General features: G+C 37.4%; 1 protein-coding gene across 1 annotated transcript in view; it reads left to right on the plus strand.

Annotated features, from left to right (window-relative positions):
• The window catches only part of LOC137386903 (SUMO-activating enzyme subunit 2-like), a 35,341-nt gene that overhangs the window by 2,195 nt on the left and 17,156 nt on the right, over nucleotides 1-15,990 (plus strand). The window contains exons 2-9 of the mRNA XM_068073108.1: nucleotides 1,365-1,448; nucleotides 2,496-2,631; nucleotides 2,771-2,870; nucleotides 4,969-5,091; nucleotides 5,655-5,847; nucleotides 9,802-9,907; nucleotides 13,226-13,374; nucleotides 14,224-14,317. Coding sequence (XP_067929209.1) covers nucleotides 1,365-1,448; nucleotides 2,496-2,631; nucleotides 2,771-2,870; nucleotides 4,969-5,091; nucleotides 5,655-5,847; nucleotides 9,802-9,907; nucleotides 13,226-13,374; nucleotides 14,224-14,317 — 985 coding nt within the window. The remainder of the gene's footprint in view (nucleotides 1-1,364; nucleotides 1,449-2,495; nucleotides 2,632-2,770; nucleotides 2,871-4,968; nucleotides 5,092-5,654; nucleotides 5,848-9,801; nucleotides 9,908-13,225; nucleotides 13,375-14,223; nucleotides 14,318-15,990) is intronic.

Here is a 15,990-nt window from a genome sequence, read left to right on the forward strand (position 1 = left end):
TCGCTCACCGAGCTCATGCAGAGCAATAATGTGAGAATTTCTCTACACAACTCTATCGCTAGCGAGAGGCATTTCGATTGGTTGGTTTTTACCAAAATGCATATTTATGGCGGGTAATTATTTCTTATCGATGTTCACCAACGTATAGCTATTCTAATTTGCTATTCTATTATGATTGAAACATCTTCAGAACGAACACTGAATTGTTCATAAATTTAAGAAAAGCGCTCACAGTCCTGTACATCGTAACAAACAAAAATTACAAAAAATCCTAGTAGAAAACCAACATTTAGAATCAATTGTTGCGCAGGTTGACAATCTTGAGAATGGTAAATATTTAATAATACTAAATATAAAAGGCCACTAGAAAATAAAATATATATAAAATTCGTAAAATATTACAGTTAAAAATACCATAATCGTTTTTTCTTAGGTCTTGTGGTGTAGGCAGTGTACAATCCGTGAAAGTAAGATAGGTTTAATAACGAAAGCAGAAGTTGTTTATGTCGTTGCCGAGACGGCGTCATATTGACTTACCTAAATTTATCACCAACTATGACTAAACGAATGATACGGAATTTTATTGGCAGTTTGTGAGCGCGCCATTATATCGTTTGCTAGTGAATCGCTCAAGTGTGTTTAGGCACGTTCCAGCGATATCTCCGCCCTCCTCATGACGCTCGCGATAAAATCGCCTATAGTGTTTGAACCTTTAGGCCTCTCTCCATCCATCATCTCATCAGATAATTGAACAAATCAGCGTTACATAACAGCTATTCATTGATGACATTTTTGGGAGGTCGGAGTGCGTACCAATTGGTATGCTTCTCTCTCTAATGCTATTATTGGTGTTTAAATGGTTTTTTGCAACACAAATGGGTACATATGTTCCGCTGTGCTACTCCAAGCCAAATAATGAGTTTCCTCATTTAAACTGATCTGTAAAGTGCTGCTTATGTAGTGGCTAGTAAAATTTAAGTACATCAGTTGAACCTTCCTTATATAAGAATGTACTTATTTATTATTTTTACTTTATCTTTGAAGCTGGTTTTATTGCCAAATAGTAATGACTATTTTGCTAAGCAAGGGCCATTACAACTTGTATATATTTTATCATCATAATTTACCAAGGTGTGATACCAAGGTTGTTAGTACGCAATATACCGTTGATAACGTGGAAGCTCGGTAGAACGGTAAAACAATATCCTGTTGCAAATAATGATGTAGTTCTGGTCCTTGTTGTATAGTTTTTTTCTCATGAAGGATCCTAAGTCTTAAATGCTATGACAGACCTAGTGTATTGTTAGGGTCTTCCATTTTTTCTATGTCCATATTTTGGTTATATCTGGTTGTATTGTTTATAGATAGACCTTGACACAATAGATGTGAGTAACTTGAATCGACAATTCCTGTTCCGAAAAAAACATGTTCAAAAATCTAAAGCAAAGGTAAGCTTCTAAAAGATATGGTAATCATACTTTATAACCTGTCTGAAGAAAGTCTTATGTCATAAAACTAAGTGAACTTTGTACAAATTACAAGTGAACATTTACTAATTTTACAAATTATAAATAAGCAAAACAGTTGCTAATATTGATAGCCAAGGTGGCTTTGTTTATTAAACTGTGCAAAGAACAGATTTATATTGTTGAGTCAAGGCATATTGACTTCTGTATTACTATCAGACATTTGATGTCATGCAATCACAGTAAGGCTCCTGAAGCAATTATTTTTTATGCTCATTGACCGATATTTGTGTTTCAATAGGTATTCTTATTAAGTTAGTATGTGATACTGGTTGTGTTTTGTTTCTAGCTCTAATAATAACAGTATTTATATTCGAATGAAGTTCATTTTCGCCAGATTTATAGGATTTCATTCAGTCTTTTATGTCATACTGAAGCTTAGATTCAATCTATTAATCCTTGGAGATGATGAATTTTGCAGGTTGTGATGAATTGACAATAAAATTGGCCAGTTTAGTCATCTAGACCAAATGAGAACATTGTGGAAAAGTCTCAATTGTCACAAACAATTTTTACGAAAGTAACGAAAGTAAAATATTCTAAAATGCTATCATGCTGATAGATAGTATAGTGTTTTATCTTGCTGGTCTTGAGGACAGTTGTTATCTTGGTTTCTTTTATATCGTGCTTAGAGAATACTTTTAGTCTCTTCTGTTACATTCTATCACTTGCTAATTCCTTACAAAAATTGTGTTTTGTAAATTAATTTCTCAATTTCACTCAGATTTTAAAGTGCATTAAACTGTTTGTAATGTGGTGATATTGCATGATCATCACTTGTGCTGGATGCAAGTATATAATGCACCATGTAAACCAAAACCTTGCTTTGGCATCATACATATCATCCGATTGCTAACCTTTTCGTTGTAGCCAGAAAAACGGAGTTTTTGGCACCCTCTGGTTGTCAATATTGTTCACCAGTATTGCAGTAAAGCTTTTCTATTATCTCTTGTCATTCATTTGTTCTAGGTAGCTCGTGAGAGCGTGCTCGCCTACGGCAAAGACGTAGAGATCACTGCATACCATGACAGCATTTTTAGCTCCGACTATGGCGTTTCCTTTTTTAAGCAATTTAATATCGTATTGAATGCTTTAGACAACAGAGGTTTGTACCATTTTCTGTCTCTTTCCTAGTATGTGCTGAGACCTGAGTAGACTAATTCTCATGTTGTGACCTGACAAGCAGCCAACCTGTTCTACTCTCTCAATGTTGTAAGCTACGAGGTTTGATCTTATTTTGTTAGCTGCTAGAACTCATGTAAACAGAATGTGTCTGGCTGCAAGAGTGCCCCTTATAGAAGCAGGAACTGCAGGCTATTTTGGTCAAGTTCAAGTTATACAGAGGTGAGTCACCATTATCTAAACTGAGTGTTTTAGTAGTCACATTGCTAAAGTACATGTAGCTAATTGATGACATTTTATTCACTGGAGTGGTAACAGGCTGATCAGTTTAAGAGTTGTCTAACCTTATCGTTTAAACTTACCAGGCTTGCAACCAGTAGCATAATGGATTGAGACGAATTATATGGAAAGTAAACACTAATAGTTATAAAGACCTGACAATTTGACTCACCATTTTCAAACTTTTTGATCCATCAAAGTTTTGATGGATAGCTTCTGATGGAACAGTAACCTTTGTTATATATACACACTTCTATGCAAGAATTGTTATTATTAATTCAACATATTCAAGACTTTTGTTTTGTTCTCTCAGCTCGTATTAATTGTATCATTAACGAATCATCTTTTATTGTAATCGTAGCAAAACCGACTTAATTTAGCTATTACTTGCTAATTATTTCACATTTACATATAAACCCTTTTATAGTTTTTTATTTATTTATTTGTCCTGCACGAAACATTTTTCTCATGATACGAAGTTTGAAAGTTACAGTTGTTTGACAAACCTTGAAACCCTCAACAGTTGTTTTCATTTTCTCTTGAACTATTTCAACTATACAAAACACTTTTCTCCTAATATGTAGTTTGAAAGTTAGAATGGCAAATGTTGTTATATGTTAAATACAAATAAATTTTCTGTGCAAAGACTTTTATTACCCAAGCAATGCCGATTAGTACAGCTAGTTAGATTAAAATTCTAACCAAAATATTATTAAGCTGCTAGCAAGTTTTTAAAGAACATGTATGAAAACCTTTTTTAAGATCACGAGACATCTGTCAGGTCACGATTGCTTTAGTAATCGACAGAAGCAATGCTGTTGCAGTTTATCGATTATTTATACGTGTTACAAACCACCCCTAAATATGCCCTCAGCATAAGCCAGGTGAAGTTCATCGAACATCTGCTAACATTGTCTTTGCAACGTAATATGGTGGCCCCAGCGTTGTGGCCTTATCGTCGTTGCTAGGGGAATCTAAGAAATAGTTGCAACCTCATCTATGTAAATCAGCTATAAAGGCAGACAATATTACGTATGTTGTACTTAGGCATGCCTAAAATCCTTGCAGGTGAGAAAATCATAGAGGGATGACCTAGAAAGATTTACCTTTGTAAGGGGTATTTGGTAAATCAAGAAAGATACAAAAGTTTATTGCAATAAAATCTACATGTAGGTGAAGAACACGAATGTTAGAAAGTTGTTTATTTTTAGATGTTTCTTTAGATTTAATAAAAATAGTTTGTAATCGAATCTTCCATGCGTTAGATGAAGGTTTTTGTACCTGATTCCTTTAATAAAGAAGCTTGTTTACAAACAAATGGAAAAAAGTAGTAAGCTAAATTAGTTAGTTTTGTCAGACGCCAGTTTCACTTAGCATCGTTTTATGAGTAACTGTTTTGTACTCGAGTGAATAAAATATTAATAAGTAGATTGTGAGCCAATACCTGCTCGTGCATGAAAAATCATCAGCTGAAACAAGAATTAATCATTTTTTATGAAAGAAATTTATTCGCAATCTCAAGAGCAAGCATGTGTTATTTAGGCTGGTGCTGATTACCGATTATTATGATATGTCAGTCTGAAATTTTCCTGCATGGCCATTTTATTTGTTCGAGTGCTTTTTATAACTTGCCAAATAAAATAAATGTTTTTTGATGTGTTCTAACATTGCGTCATGTTTGCTAGCTGCAAATGCGCTACAACTGTGCTGATGTCATCTGCTCTGGTAGCTTGTCGCTTGATTCTAGAGAGTATTGTGACTCATCTAGCAAATATTAGGAAATGCTAGTCTGAATTGCCTTTAGTACTGTTTTGATTTGGCCTGTACAAGCATTAGCAAACTCCTGGGGTGTGGGGACTTGTGCGGCGGTAGAAACAAGCTCTTTTTGTTTCATGCTAAAACCATTTCAACTTTGATTTGTTATCTATTTTTCAGAAGAATTCAAACTTGTCAAAACTTCAAAAAAAAGTTGAGATCGGACTACCGACGCTGTATGTCATTATTTTGGGCTTATTCGCATAACTGTGTCAATCTATTTCAGGGGTCTTACAGAATGTTACGAATGTCAACCACAGCCGGCTCAGAAGTCATATCCCGGTTGCACAATCAGAAACACACCATCTGAGCCCGTGCACTGTATTGTTTGGGCCAAGCATCTTTTCAAGTTAGTTTCAAATATGACCTGTGGTCTTTTTGGAACCAACTCTGCTGGGAGTAATTATGTCATAGGGCTCGCTATGCATTTGTAGCAAACATCGAGTCATTTCACCATCATGTATGTCCTTTTTGCTGGTCATGTATGAGTATGTTTCTAGCATTGAAATTAGCCAATGAGGGTATCAGTAATATCGTGAAAAATTACAAACGCGAGCTATAAGTTCACCTATCACTGGCTATTTTATATTTTGCACTTTTCACTTTTTATTGGAGTAACACAAATGGTGGTTTAAACACAAATGACCTGAGGTCATCTTTTTTACTTCCCTTCCGCTCTCTGGTTTTATCTCCTACTTTTCTGCACTCTGATCTTATTTGCTTGTTTCCTTGATATCTCTTTGCTATCGCAATTTTTTCAACAGATTTCTCCATGATTTCTGGAACATGTGAAGGGTGGATACAGGTGGTCTTTCATTTGGAAACTATGAAAAATGGGCATGGTGTATGGTGTGAGATGGATCTGCTTCAGATTGTTTCGTTCTCACCAAATAGTTCTGTTGCTCATTGTAGTCAGTTGTTTGGGGAACCCGACCCTGATCAGGATGTCTCTCCTGACACAGAGGATCCCGAACTGGCCGGAGAAGCTGGCAAGTCAGCACTAATAGGAGAGGCAAAGGCAGATGTGACAGGTGGAATAGAGCGTACAAGTACTCGTACTTGGGCAGAGGAAACGGGTTACAATGCTGCGAAGCTATTTAACAAGGTCAGTATTTTACTATCGTTTATTAAAAAGCTGTTCAGCTGCGGTACTACCCGTGTCAAGCAGTAAACCACAAGACCCACCTTCCTTTAGCTTTCTGTCTAGCGCTATACGTCCATGTAATTGTTCTGCCATCTGTCTAAACCAGCACCTGTGTGTAATATTACAAGCCCTGCAATGCTTTTGTACTGGTCAATGTTTGTCATCAACTCAATTAGGAGTTATCATCTCTGAATATTACTAAATTTTAATACATGTATCGTAAAACCTGTATTTGAACGCCACCTTTATTTGAAGGCCATCTCTATTTGAACGCCATTATAGGACAAGGGTTAAAAAATAGAGCGCCGCCCTTTATTCGAAGGTCACCTTTTTGGCCACTTATATTTGATCGATACTTTGACATTCATCATGCTAATTAGTAATCAAAGGTACAGTGCACCCTCAGGATACGATTATCCTGTTGTATGATTTTTTCACCTTACGAAGTAGAACAGGATGATTTTTTCACCTCACTATATGAAATAAAAGAAATTTTGGTCCGAGTTCAATTTTGGCATTCTGTGTGCTTATTATATACGTCAAAATAACAAAGACGCCAATGCGCTGTTTGCCGAAAATATTTTTATTATGCCTGAAATAAACATGATGACTGATTTCTCTCAGTTCAGCAATTCTCGTGTGTAAAAAGGAAATACTTTTCCTTGGAAACCAATAGGAAAGTTGGAGTCGCGATCTCTTCAATAGAAGGTCAGACAACTTCTCTTAACCTGCTAACAAAAATATACTTTAGTTCAATAACAGCAACATTCTGGCTTTTTGCCGAATCAGGTTGAAACCAGTTTTAAACAGGCCCGCCAAAAGTTGTAGTGACAGCGAAGACCGAAGCTGATATGGGATAAAATTTTCGTAATAAAATGTTGGAATTCAGTAAAGTACATGTACATTGTAGTTGAAAAGTACATGCTAAAGCTTAAAGTTCCACTCGCAACAAAATTCACATTACAGTTATTTGGTATCAAAAGGTTCACCGTGTTTTACTCTGCTGTGTTGTAGGTGCAAAATTTTGTGTTTTTCGTTCATTTCGTGATTTCGGTCAGAACTAACGAAAAAAATTGGCACGTGTGGTCGTACCTTCAAGGTGGAACATATTATCTGTAACTGAATGAAAGCCAGTGCCTCTCCCTCTATTCGCTAGGGTCAGCATATATACTATGAAAGGTTGCTAGGGTCAGCATATATACTATGAATGGTCACTAAAGACAGCATGTATACATTAGGTCAGCATGTATTCGAGAATGGTCGCAAGGTCAGCTGCAGATATGTTACAAAAGGTCGTTAGGGTCGGCAGATATACAGTGGACCTCCGCCATAGGACATTAATTCGTTCTGGTGTTGAGATCGTAAGGCGAAATTGTCATATGGAAGGGTGTAGAAGCACATAGTAATTATCTAATACAAACACCCCATGGTAAAAAACATCCAAATTTTATATACATCCTTTACTTATTAAAAATTAGTAATAAAATAGTATCCATCGTTTTTTTTGACATCATCAAGTCATTTGCACATGCGCTCGTTCACGAAAAAGCCGCCATAACTGTAGAAAACGATCGTTATTCTTTTATTTAATAGTATTTTTTGGTGCTGTTATAATACTATAATAAAAAAATTGCAAAGAAAAGCATCAATTTCGAAAATTCATTGCAAAAGCTTCTAAGCAAAAGCTTAAACTTGTCTATAAAGATGGCCGACAACGATAGAATGATGTCACAAAAAAATGAAGGATAGTAACTTTAGTAACAACAGCTACCTATTCAGGGGTTACGATCTGAAATAAAGTGTAATATCATCATGTACAGTACTGAGTGGAGTTCTTACCTTTGAGACAGGCGTAGTGGAGTTCTCACCTTTGAGACAGGCGTAGTGGAGTTCTCACCTTTGAGACAGGCGTAGTGGAGTTCTCTCCTTTGAGACAGGTGTAGTGGAGTTCTCACCTTTGAGACAGGCGTAGTGGAGTTCTCCCCTTTGAGACAGGCGTAGTGGGGTTTTCACCTTTGAGACAGGCGTAGTGGAGTTCTCACCTTTGAGACAGGCGTAGTGGAGTTCTCACCTTTGAGACAGGCGTAGTGGAGTTCTCACCTTTGAGACAGGCGTAGTGGAGTTCTCACCTTTGAGACAGGCGTAGTGGAGTTCTCACCTTTGAGACAGGCGTAGTGGAGTTCTCACCTTTGAGACAGGCGTAGTGGAGTTCTCACCTTTGAGACAGGCGTAGTGGAGTTCTCACCTTTGAGACAGGCGTAGTGGAGTTCTCCCCTTTGAGACAGGCGTAGTGGAGTTCTCACCTTTGAGACAGGCGTAGTGGAGTTCTCACCTTTGAGACAGGCGTAGTGGAGTTCTCACCTTTGAGACAGGCGTAGTGGAGTTCTCCCCTTTGAGACAGGCGTAGTGGAGTTCTCACCTTTGAGACAGGTGTAGTGGAGTTCTCACCTTTGAGACAGGCGTAGTGGAGTTCTCACCTTTGAGACAGGCGTAGTGGGGTTTTCACCTTTGAGACAGGCGTAGTGGAGTTCTCACCTTTGAGACAGGCGTAGTGGAGTTCTCACCTTTGAGACAGGCGTAGTGGAGTTCTCACCTTTGAGACAGGCGTAGTGGAGTTCTCACCTTTGAGACAGGCGTAGTGGAGTTCTCCCCTTTGAGACAGGCGTAGTGGAGTTCTCACCTTTGAGACAGGCGTAGTGGAGTTCTCACCTTTGAGACAGGCGTAGTGGAGTTCTCACCTTTGAGACAGGCGTAGTGGAGTCCTCCCCTTTGAGACAGGCGTAGTGGCCAACCGCTAAACTTTTGTGAATATATATAACATATACTTTGAAGTTACCTTAAATGAATTCCGTCCATTAAAGCTAAGTTTTAATTAATATTTTACTTGACTTTAATTTTTGTCATTATCTTAATTTTTTATTACTCGCCTTAGGCTTGGCGCTTTTTGTTTTACTTCCATTATAACTTTGCCGACCTTATTAAAACTTTTTTCAAAGCAATTCAACAAGAAAGACTGAGCGAGGCTGATCAAATTTGAATTTCAGAGGAATATGTAGATGTTGAACGTCAGAGAAAATATCATGACGAGAGGCGACAAAACTTTTTATTCCACATCGTAGGGTGAAAAAACCATAAGACAAGCGTTATAACCCAGGGGTCCACAGTACTATGTATAGTCATTAGAGGCAGCATGCATAGGGCCTACGGTACATCCGCATATCTCCTATGATAAATTGCTAAGGTGATAATGGTTTAATCTATATATTTTTTTTTCTTCGAGTTGGTATGTGTGTTGTTTCAGCTATTGCTATTAAAATCTTTGAATAAAGAATCCGTATTGCAGAAGAATTGAAGAGTCGGTTCGCCAGTCCGGCTCTTCTACCAATTCAGGCACTTGAGCTTGATGGAATCATTAGGCGATACATGTCGTTATATGGGAGCAAATACGCTACCGCGCTCCACTATGACGTAACGCGATGGTGTAACGGCATAGACAGCGGTAACTCTTAGTAAGCTTACTCAAATTATCCATTGGCAATGTGCCAAGCTAATAGCAGGCAACTCTCATTACCTCTCACTGTTTATAAGCTGATTTTTAATACCCGGGCAACGCCGGGTAGCACAGCTAGTTATATATATATTATATGTATTATTATATATAATAAATATATATTATGAAAGACTGCTGAGTTTGGCAGGTTTGCTATTAACAGTTCTGATCATCCGAAATACTTCAGTGTTTTAGCAAGGGAAGTATTGAGAGACTTAGTAAAGGGTCTTTTTGAGGAGTGAGTCATTGTTATAAGGATTCCTAATTATTAACGCAGGAAGCTGCTTTCTTCACACTACTCTCTAACCATATATCTGCGGAGCTGATATTAAACACAGGTTATTGCATTGTACTTGGCTTTTCAGCTATTCCGAGATGATGTACATTACCTCCTCTCTATGGAGAATCTCTGGAAAAAACGGCAGCCTCCAGTGCCATTAGACTTTGATCACCAGTCTATTCAGGGAGCAGGTAACTTTCTACTGTGTTTGTCCAGCAACAATTGTGTAGTTATTTTACTAGGCTTTCTGGTGTTTCCAATTTTTTTAATATTAAACTGGTTCCATGCTTGAACATACAGTACAGGTGTCAAAGTCAAATGGATAGACGGCCAAATAAGGAATTTCACTCGGAGCTGAAGGCCAGGCTGAGAGGATGTTCATCGAAAAATTGTAAAATGATTGCGTATAGCCAAGTGAACTGAAAAAATCTAACAAATATATTCCAATATGATCAGATAAACAAAGCAATATTTTCTCAATCGCTGTCAGTAATCTTTAACTGTCATCTATATATATTAATCTCAGTTTGTGTGTGTACTTCGGTTTGTCCGGCTATAGCTATTAAAATTTTGGAATTAAAAGCATGCATTCTGCTGGATTTGAACTCACGAAGATTGCAACCTCAAGTTTCAAACCGTGCATTTAGCCACTAAGCTATGCTGTTCTTATCGCTATGCTCTTATCGCATACCATATGTATGCACCCGCTAAATGTACCCTTTTGATTATTAACTAATATTACCTTTTGAATTTGTTATTTTTTGAAATTGTTTAAAAACCAATTTTTGCTGCCATTACCTATTTTTCAATTGTAATTTTTAAATGTCTCTACTCGCTCGACTGATCACCCTGTTCCATGCCTTTATTATCTCTGCTATTAAAGTGACTTACGTTGTTGGTTTACTTCTGGCTACCAGAGTCTTCATCTGCTGCCAAAATTCTTCTATAGGATTAACATCTGGTGACTGTGCAGGCCAGCTCAACACTGTTACTCTATCAAAATATTAACAAGAAAACCAACCCTAACGCCCTTTTTTGGGTCATCAACTCAATTCAAAGAGTTTGTTTTATTATTTTAGGCAAGTTGAGAGTTTTTAAACACATTTTCAAATGCTATGATATAAATATAAATAACTCATAATTTTCTATAATCAGACTTTTTGGTTTCACATGCCTCCAGAGACTGTTGGGATACTTTTTGTTTCAGATAAATGTTTTAAGAAAATAAAATCTTTGAAGAAATTTAACATGTATATTGTCTGGTCTGTGTAGAACTGAGTGACGGTGAAAGAGCAAAAACCCATCTGATATCACAAAATGATGAGGGGTGTTAATACTTTTGGCCACAACTGTATTTTCTCTTGTAGCAAAAGAACGCAAAATTTACTTTAAAGGTTGACTAGCAACAAAATTCACATAACAGTTATTTGATGTGAAAAGATTCACCGTGTCTTACTCTGTTGTGTTGTACCCTAGGACACTTATGTATTTGCGGCATGTAACTGTCGCATTTTCGCGGCAACATCCTCTCGCAAAAATTTCATGAGCGAAACTAAACTATCATAACGAACAAGCGAAAACGCGAAAATAAATGGCTTTGTTCATTGATATTCACAATATAATCGTCATATTAGAAATGCAGGCAAGTTTCGTGTGTGGTTGGCTCATTGGGCAATTTTTGCTAAACTCATTATAGCTAATACACCGACTGAGCAGCATGGCAAAACAAATTAAGATAATAAGTTTTTTTTGGAAAAGCCTAGACAAATTAGGAAGATGATGATATTAGTTTAGTCATTGAATTTGTAACTGATGAGGATGACAGTCTGGTAGGGAAAGTCATAAAATTGAATAATAATTATTGTGGTGATGAATTTTATTACCAACCAAAAGCAATAACAACCCGGAGCCATGGCCACCGCGTGCTATAAATACTTGAATTCTAATATCGGTACCACATAGGTCACTGCGGCAGGGACCTTGACGTGATTGATAGTCTAGGAAACAAATGGCAGCAAGCGATCCAATCGCATTATTGATCTCGCCTACACATTTCTACCTGCGGTTCACAAATAAAAACTACCGTACTTTTCGGACTATCAGCCGCTACTTTTTTCTGATGATTTGAGCCATGCGGCTAATCTGTGGCTTTTTCTTTCACCGCTAGGGCGCACTAACGGGAATCTCCAATTAGTGCGCTTCTAGCGGTGAAAGAAACTACGAAACAATGCCTCACGGTACTGTCCCGTTAGGCACTAAGTTAAAAAGCGTAGGATAATACGAAACTGTGCCATTCTGCACTGTTCCGTTTTAAACGGCAAAGTTGCTGCCATGTTAAAAAGCACAGTCCTTAGTTCTGCGGCCTATTCAAAGGTGCGGCTTATGTATTGTTTTACTATCGTTTATTGGAAAATAAAGCAGATGCAGCTTATATAGAGGTGCGTTTTATAGTCCGAAAAGTACGGTAGTCCCAAATTGAAAAATATTTCGTACCAGTGAACTGGACCTGAGGAATGTAATGTTTGTTCCACTGCATTTATTTTCACATCATTATATTTTCGCACTCATCAGAGCTGCGAAATTAAGTTGCAGCGAATTGCAGCGTTTACTCTGTGTGCGACTCACGAAACTAAATACTAGCGAAATATAAGTTTCCTAGGGTAGGTGCAAAATATGTGAAAATGTGATTGCAAGCTCTTAAAAACTCAAAAACGAACAGTTAATCGCAGCCACACGAGACAGCTGTCGTTTGGATTCTCTTTCCAAAATGGCTCAAATATGACGTAGCTGTGGTAGATGGTTTCGGTTTACACTTTCATGCAACCTTATTCGTCGAAATATTTTCACAAATGCACTTCACGCATTCAATAAAACCATGTCTATTATTTTTACGCGTCTGTTTTATCGTCATTGTAATGCTGTCACTTTTAGCAGTGATATCTTACAACTTACCGTAAAAATTTGTTTAATTTTTTAGCCTTAGCTTGAAGGAGTACATATCATTGTCTGATAATCATGAAGAGCCTGTTGGCCACTTGTAATAATCGAAAAAGAGCTGTGACTGTTTGTCCACCTGCTCGAAGCCACGGATGCAGGTTGAGAACAACATTGCATCGCACGGTATCCGCACTCGTGATAATAACAACTACTCCACACAGGTTTTTAGCTACATGCACCTTCGTGAACACGTGCTCCTGCTCCCACTCGGTTTGTAGCCCCAATTCTCAGTGCTCATCATCAATCTTGCCTTTTTTATGGGTATCTGAAAGTTAAATTTACTTAAATTAGTTAAATTTAATTGAAAGTTGTTCTTACTACCGGTGTGCTATTCTCTAAAATAATAAGAATCTAGTCTGTGCGAAACCACGGTTATAGGTAGGAAAAAAGATTCCTCTACACAGGGTTTGAACCCATTAGATTCAGTTTAGCAGCCAGATGCTCTATCAGCTACGCTAATCGATCAGCTCCTGACTTTTCTTGTAGTGAATCTTTGTGCTTGCGTGTCATAGATTCAGAAAATGGTTCTAATGGCGATGGAGGTATCTCTGATCAGAGAGTTTGGTCTCTTGATGAGTGCAAACAAGTTTTCTCTGACTCTCTCGCTGACCTGCGGCAGCTCAAGGAAGAAAAAACTGATAACACCCTCGTCTGGGACAAGGTTTGTCCGACTCATTTGTACTAGCTGTCTCATTCGTACTCAGTATGTTTATATGTAGTGTTGGTATCAGTATGTACGACGGAGATGCTTGACATAAACTCGATAACATGCTTGATAACTTGACATGATAAAAAGTACTGTAAGGGGTAGAAAGGATGTTTGTTGTCATGGCAACGTAGCTTTGAGAGGTCAATAATTGCCAAGACATTCCGTTGTCTTTACCACAGCTAGTTCAAGGTTGTTAAACATTGCGATTAGCAGCTACTAGACACTGTATATATTTAAAGCTGAGCAGATGCCATAATTCTCTAACATTGGAACTCTAGCACTATAACCATGTGATGGTATTCAACTTTATGTCTATGTCTATGTATCTTCAGACAATGAGCATCTTATTCCAGAGCATCTTCATGATGATGTTAACTGCGCATGTTAACAACAAAATATTTTGTATGCTAAAACCTCTGTTTGATGCATATAGTTAAGATATCACCTAAACTCTGTTCAATTGGAGAGTGTTACAGCTGTTAAGTTTTAAAGTAAATCCCACATACCGTGGTTCAGTGGCTAGGGCGCCGGCTTATGTTCAGTAAGTTGGTGGTTCGAGTCCCACAAGAACCATCGGAGGTATTGGAAGGGCATTCAACTACGACTGCTAAATCTCATTGTTCATAATAAATTCCATACCAGGCGGAAGATTGCATACGATGGTGCCTCCTAACAGGAAAAGCTGAAAGAAGACATTCATAACTTTTCTATACCAAGTTGTAAGTGATGAAGTTAGTAACTTAGTAGGTCTGTTATCGCTGCCATAATGCTCTTAGATACAGTTGTATGATTGTGTTGCAGGATGAGACTGCTGCCATGGACTTTGTTGCTAGTGCTGCCAACCTTAGGATGCACATATTCCACATCGGCAGCAAGTCACGTTTCGATATTAAATGTAAGTTGAGTCTAAACTGACCTTATTTTACCTTCTCGTTCTTTATGTATGGTGGTTGTTTGTTTTATTTTATAAACTATCTAAAATTAGTAATAGCTATCTGTACTATCCAGCATTGCCCCAGTAGTGAAAAAATCTTTACACAGAAAATTGATTTGTATTTAACATATAACGACACTTGCCATTCTAACTTTCGAATTACATATCATGAGAAAAGTGTTTTGTGTAGTTGAAATAATTTAAGAGGAAATAAAAACAACTAAAGGTTTTCAAACTTTGCCAAGCAACTATAACGTTCAAACTTCGTATCATGAGGAAAAGGTTTGTGCAGGTCAAATAAATTTAAACAAAATAAAACAACTATAAGAGTGTTTAAATGTAAATGTGAAATAATTAGCAAGCAAGAGCTAAATTAAGTATGTTTTGCTACGATTACAATAAAAGATGATTCGGTAATGATACAATTAATATGAACTGATGAACACATATGAACATTGATCATATGAACACTGATATGAACAAAATAAAAATCCTGAATATGTTGAATTAATGATAACAATTATTGCATAGGGGTGTGTGTATATAGAAAAAGGTTACTGTTCCACCAGAAGCTATATCCATCAAAGCTTTGAATACGATGATACTGGTACCTCTCGATACTGGTACAAATGTAAAAATGAGATATCATACTGTCAATGTCTGACCAAACGGTGAGAGAATGTCACGGCTCTTCTTATAATTGTCTGCGTGAAAAGAATTGGCCTTGACCTCATATATAGTAATTGAACCTTACAAAAATATTTCTTAACAGGGGGATTGTAACGCGTGGTCGCAGTCCTAAAATAATTAGCATGCGCATACTGCTATACGGTATATAATAACTTGTTAAAGGTTGACTTGCAACAAAATTCACCTTACAGTTATTTGGTATCAAAAGGCTCATCATATCTTACTCTGCTGTGTGGTAGGTGCAAAATATGTGGAAATTTGATTAAAAACTCTTGAAAGCTCAAAAACAGACAGTTAATCGCCGCCATTACGAAACTGCTGTAGATTAGATTGCGATGGTAAGTCACTTACCATGGTGCAGGTCACTTGCGATGGTAAGCCACTTGCAGTCGCTGTTGTTCTCAAGGATTAATGCATTATATCATTATGTTTTGACACTGGTATTTGTGCCACTAAAACTACTGGTCTATATGTAAGAGATGCTTCCATCAGATACGCTCGGCAGGACATACTGGTCTGTAGGGGGGCAGCCTGTAGTTAGAGTTCTAAATAGATGATAAACTGTAGCTGTTGATCAAATGTTTATAAATTGTTTCTTGTTCTATCTGTTGTTGTTGGAGTCTTAACCCTTTGGCAGGGGAAACAACCAAAATGTCGCTTACCGGTTGCGTGGGGAAACGACATTTATATCGATTTTGGTAGACGTTTATAAAGCTGTCGCCTAGTAACAAAGGATATGAACACTAGTAAGTTTTAAATATCATCAACAAGATATCGGTCGATGATTTACAATATGAAACGATTATCTGAGAGGCGTTGCTTTGTGCTAAAAGCTAAACAAATCGCGCCTCCTTGGAAAAGAACAAAAGTTGGAAAAACCAGTCAACATCGGCTCGACTTTCAAAACGGTAAAATAAAAGATTATTTGATCCTGCGATCGTTAG

This window comes from Watersipora subatra, chromosome 2 (assembly GCF_963576615.1).
Source record: "Watersipora subatra chromosome 2, tzWatSuba1.1, whole genome shotgun sequence".
In the NCBI taxonomy this organism is placed as follows: Eukaryota; Metazoa; Bryozoa; class Gymnolaemata; order Cheilostomatida; family Watersiporidae; genus Watersipora; species Watersipora subatra.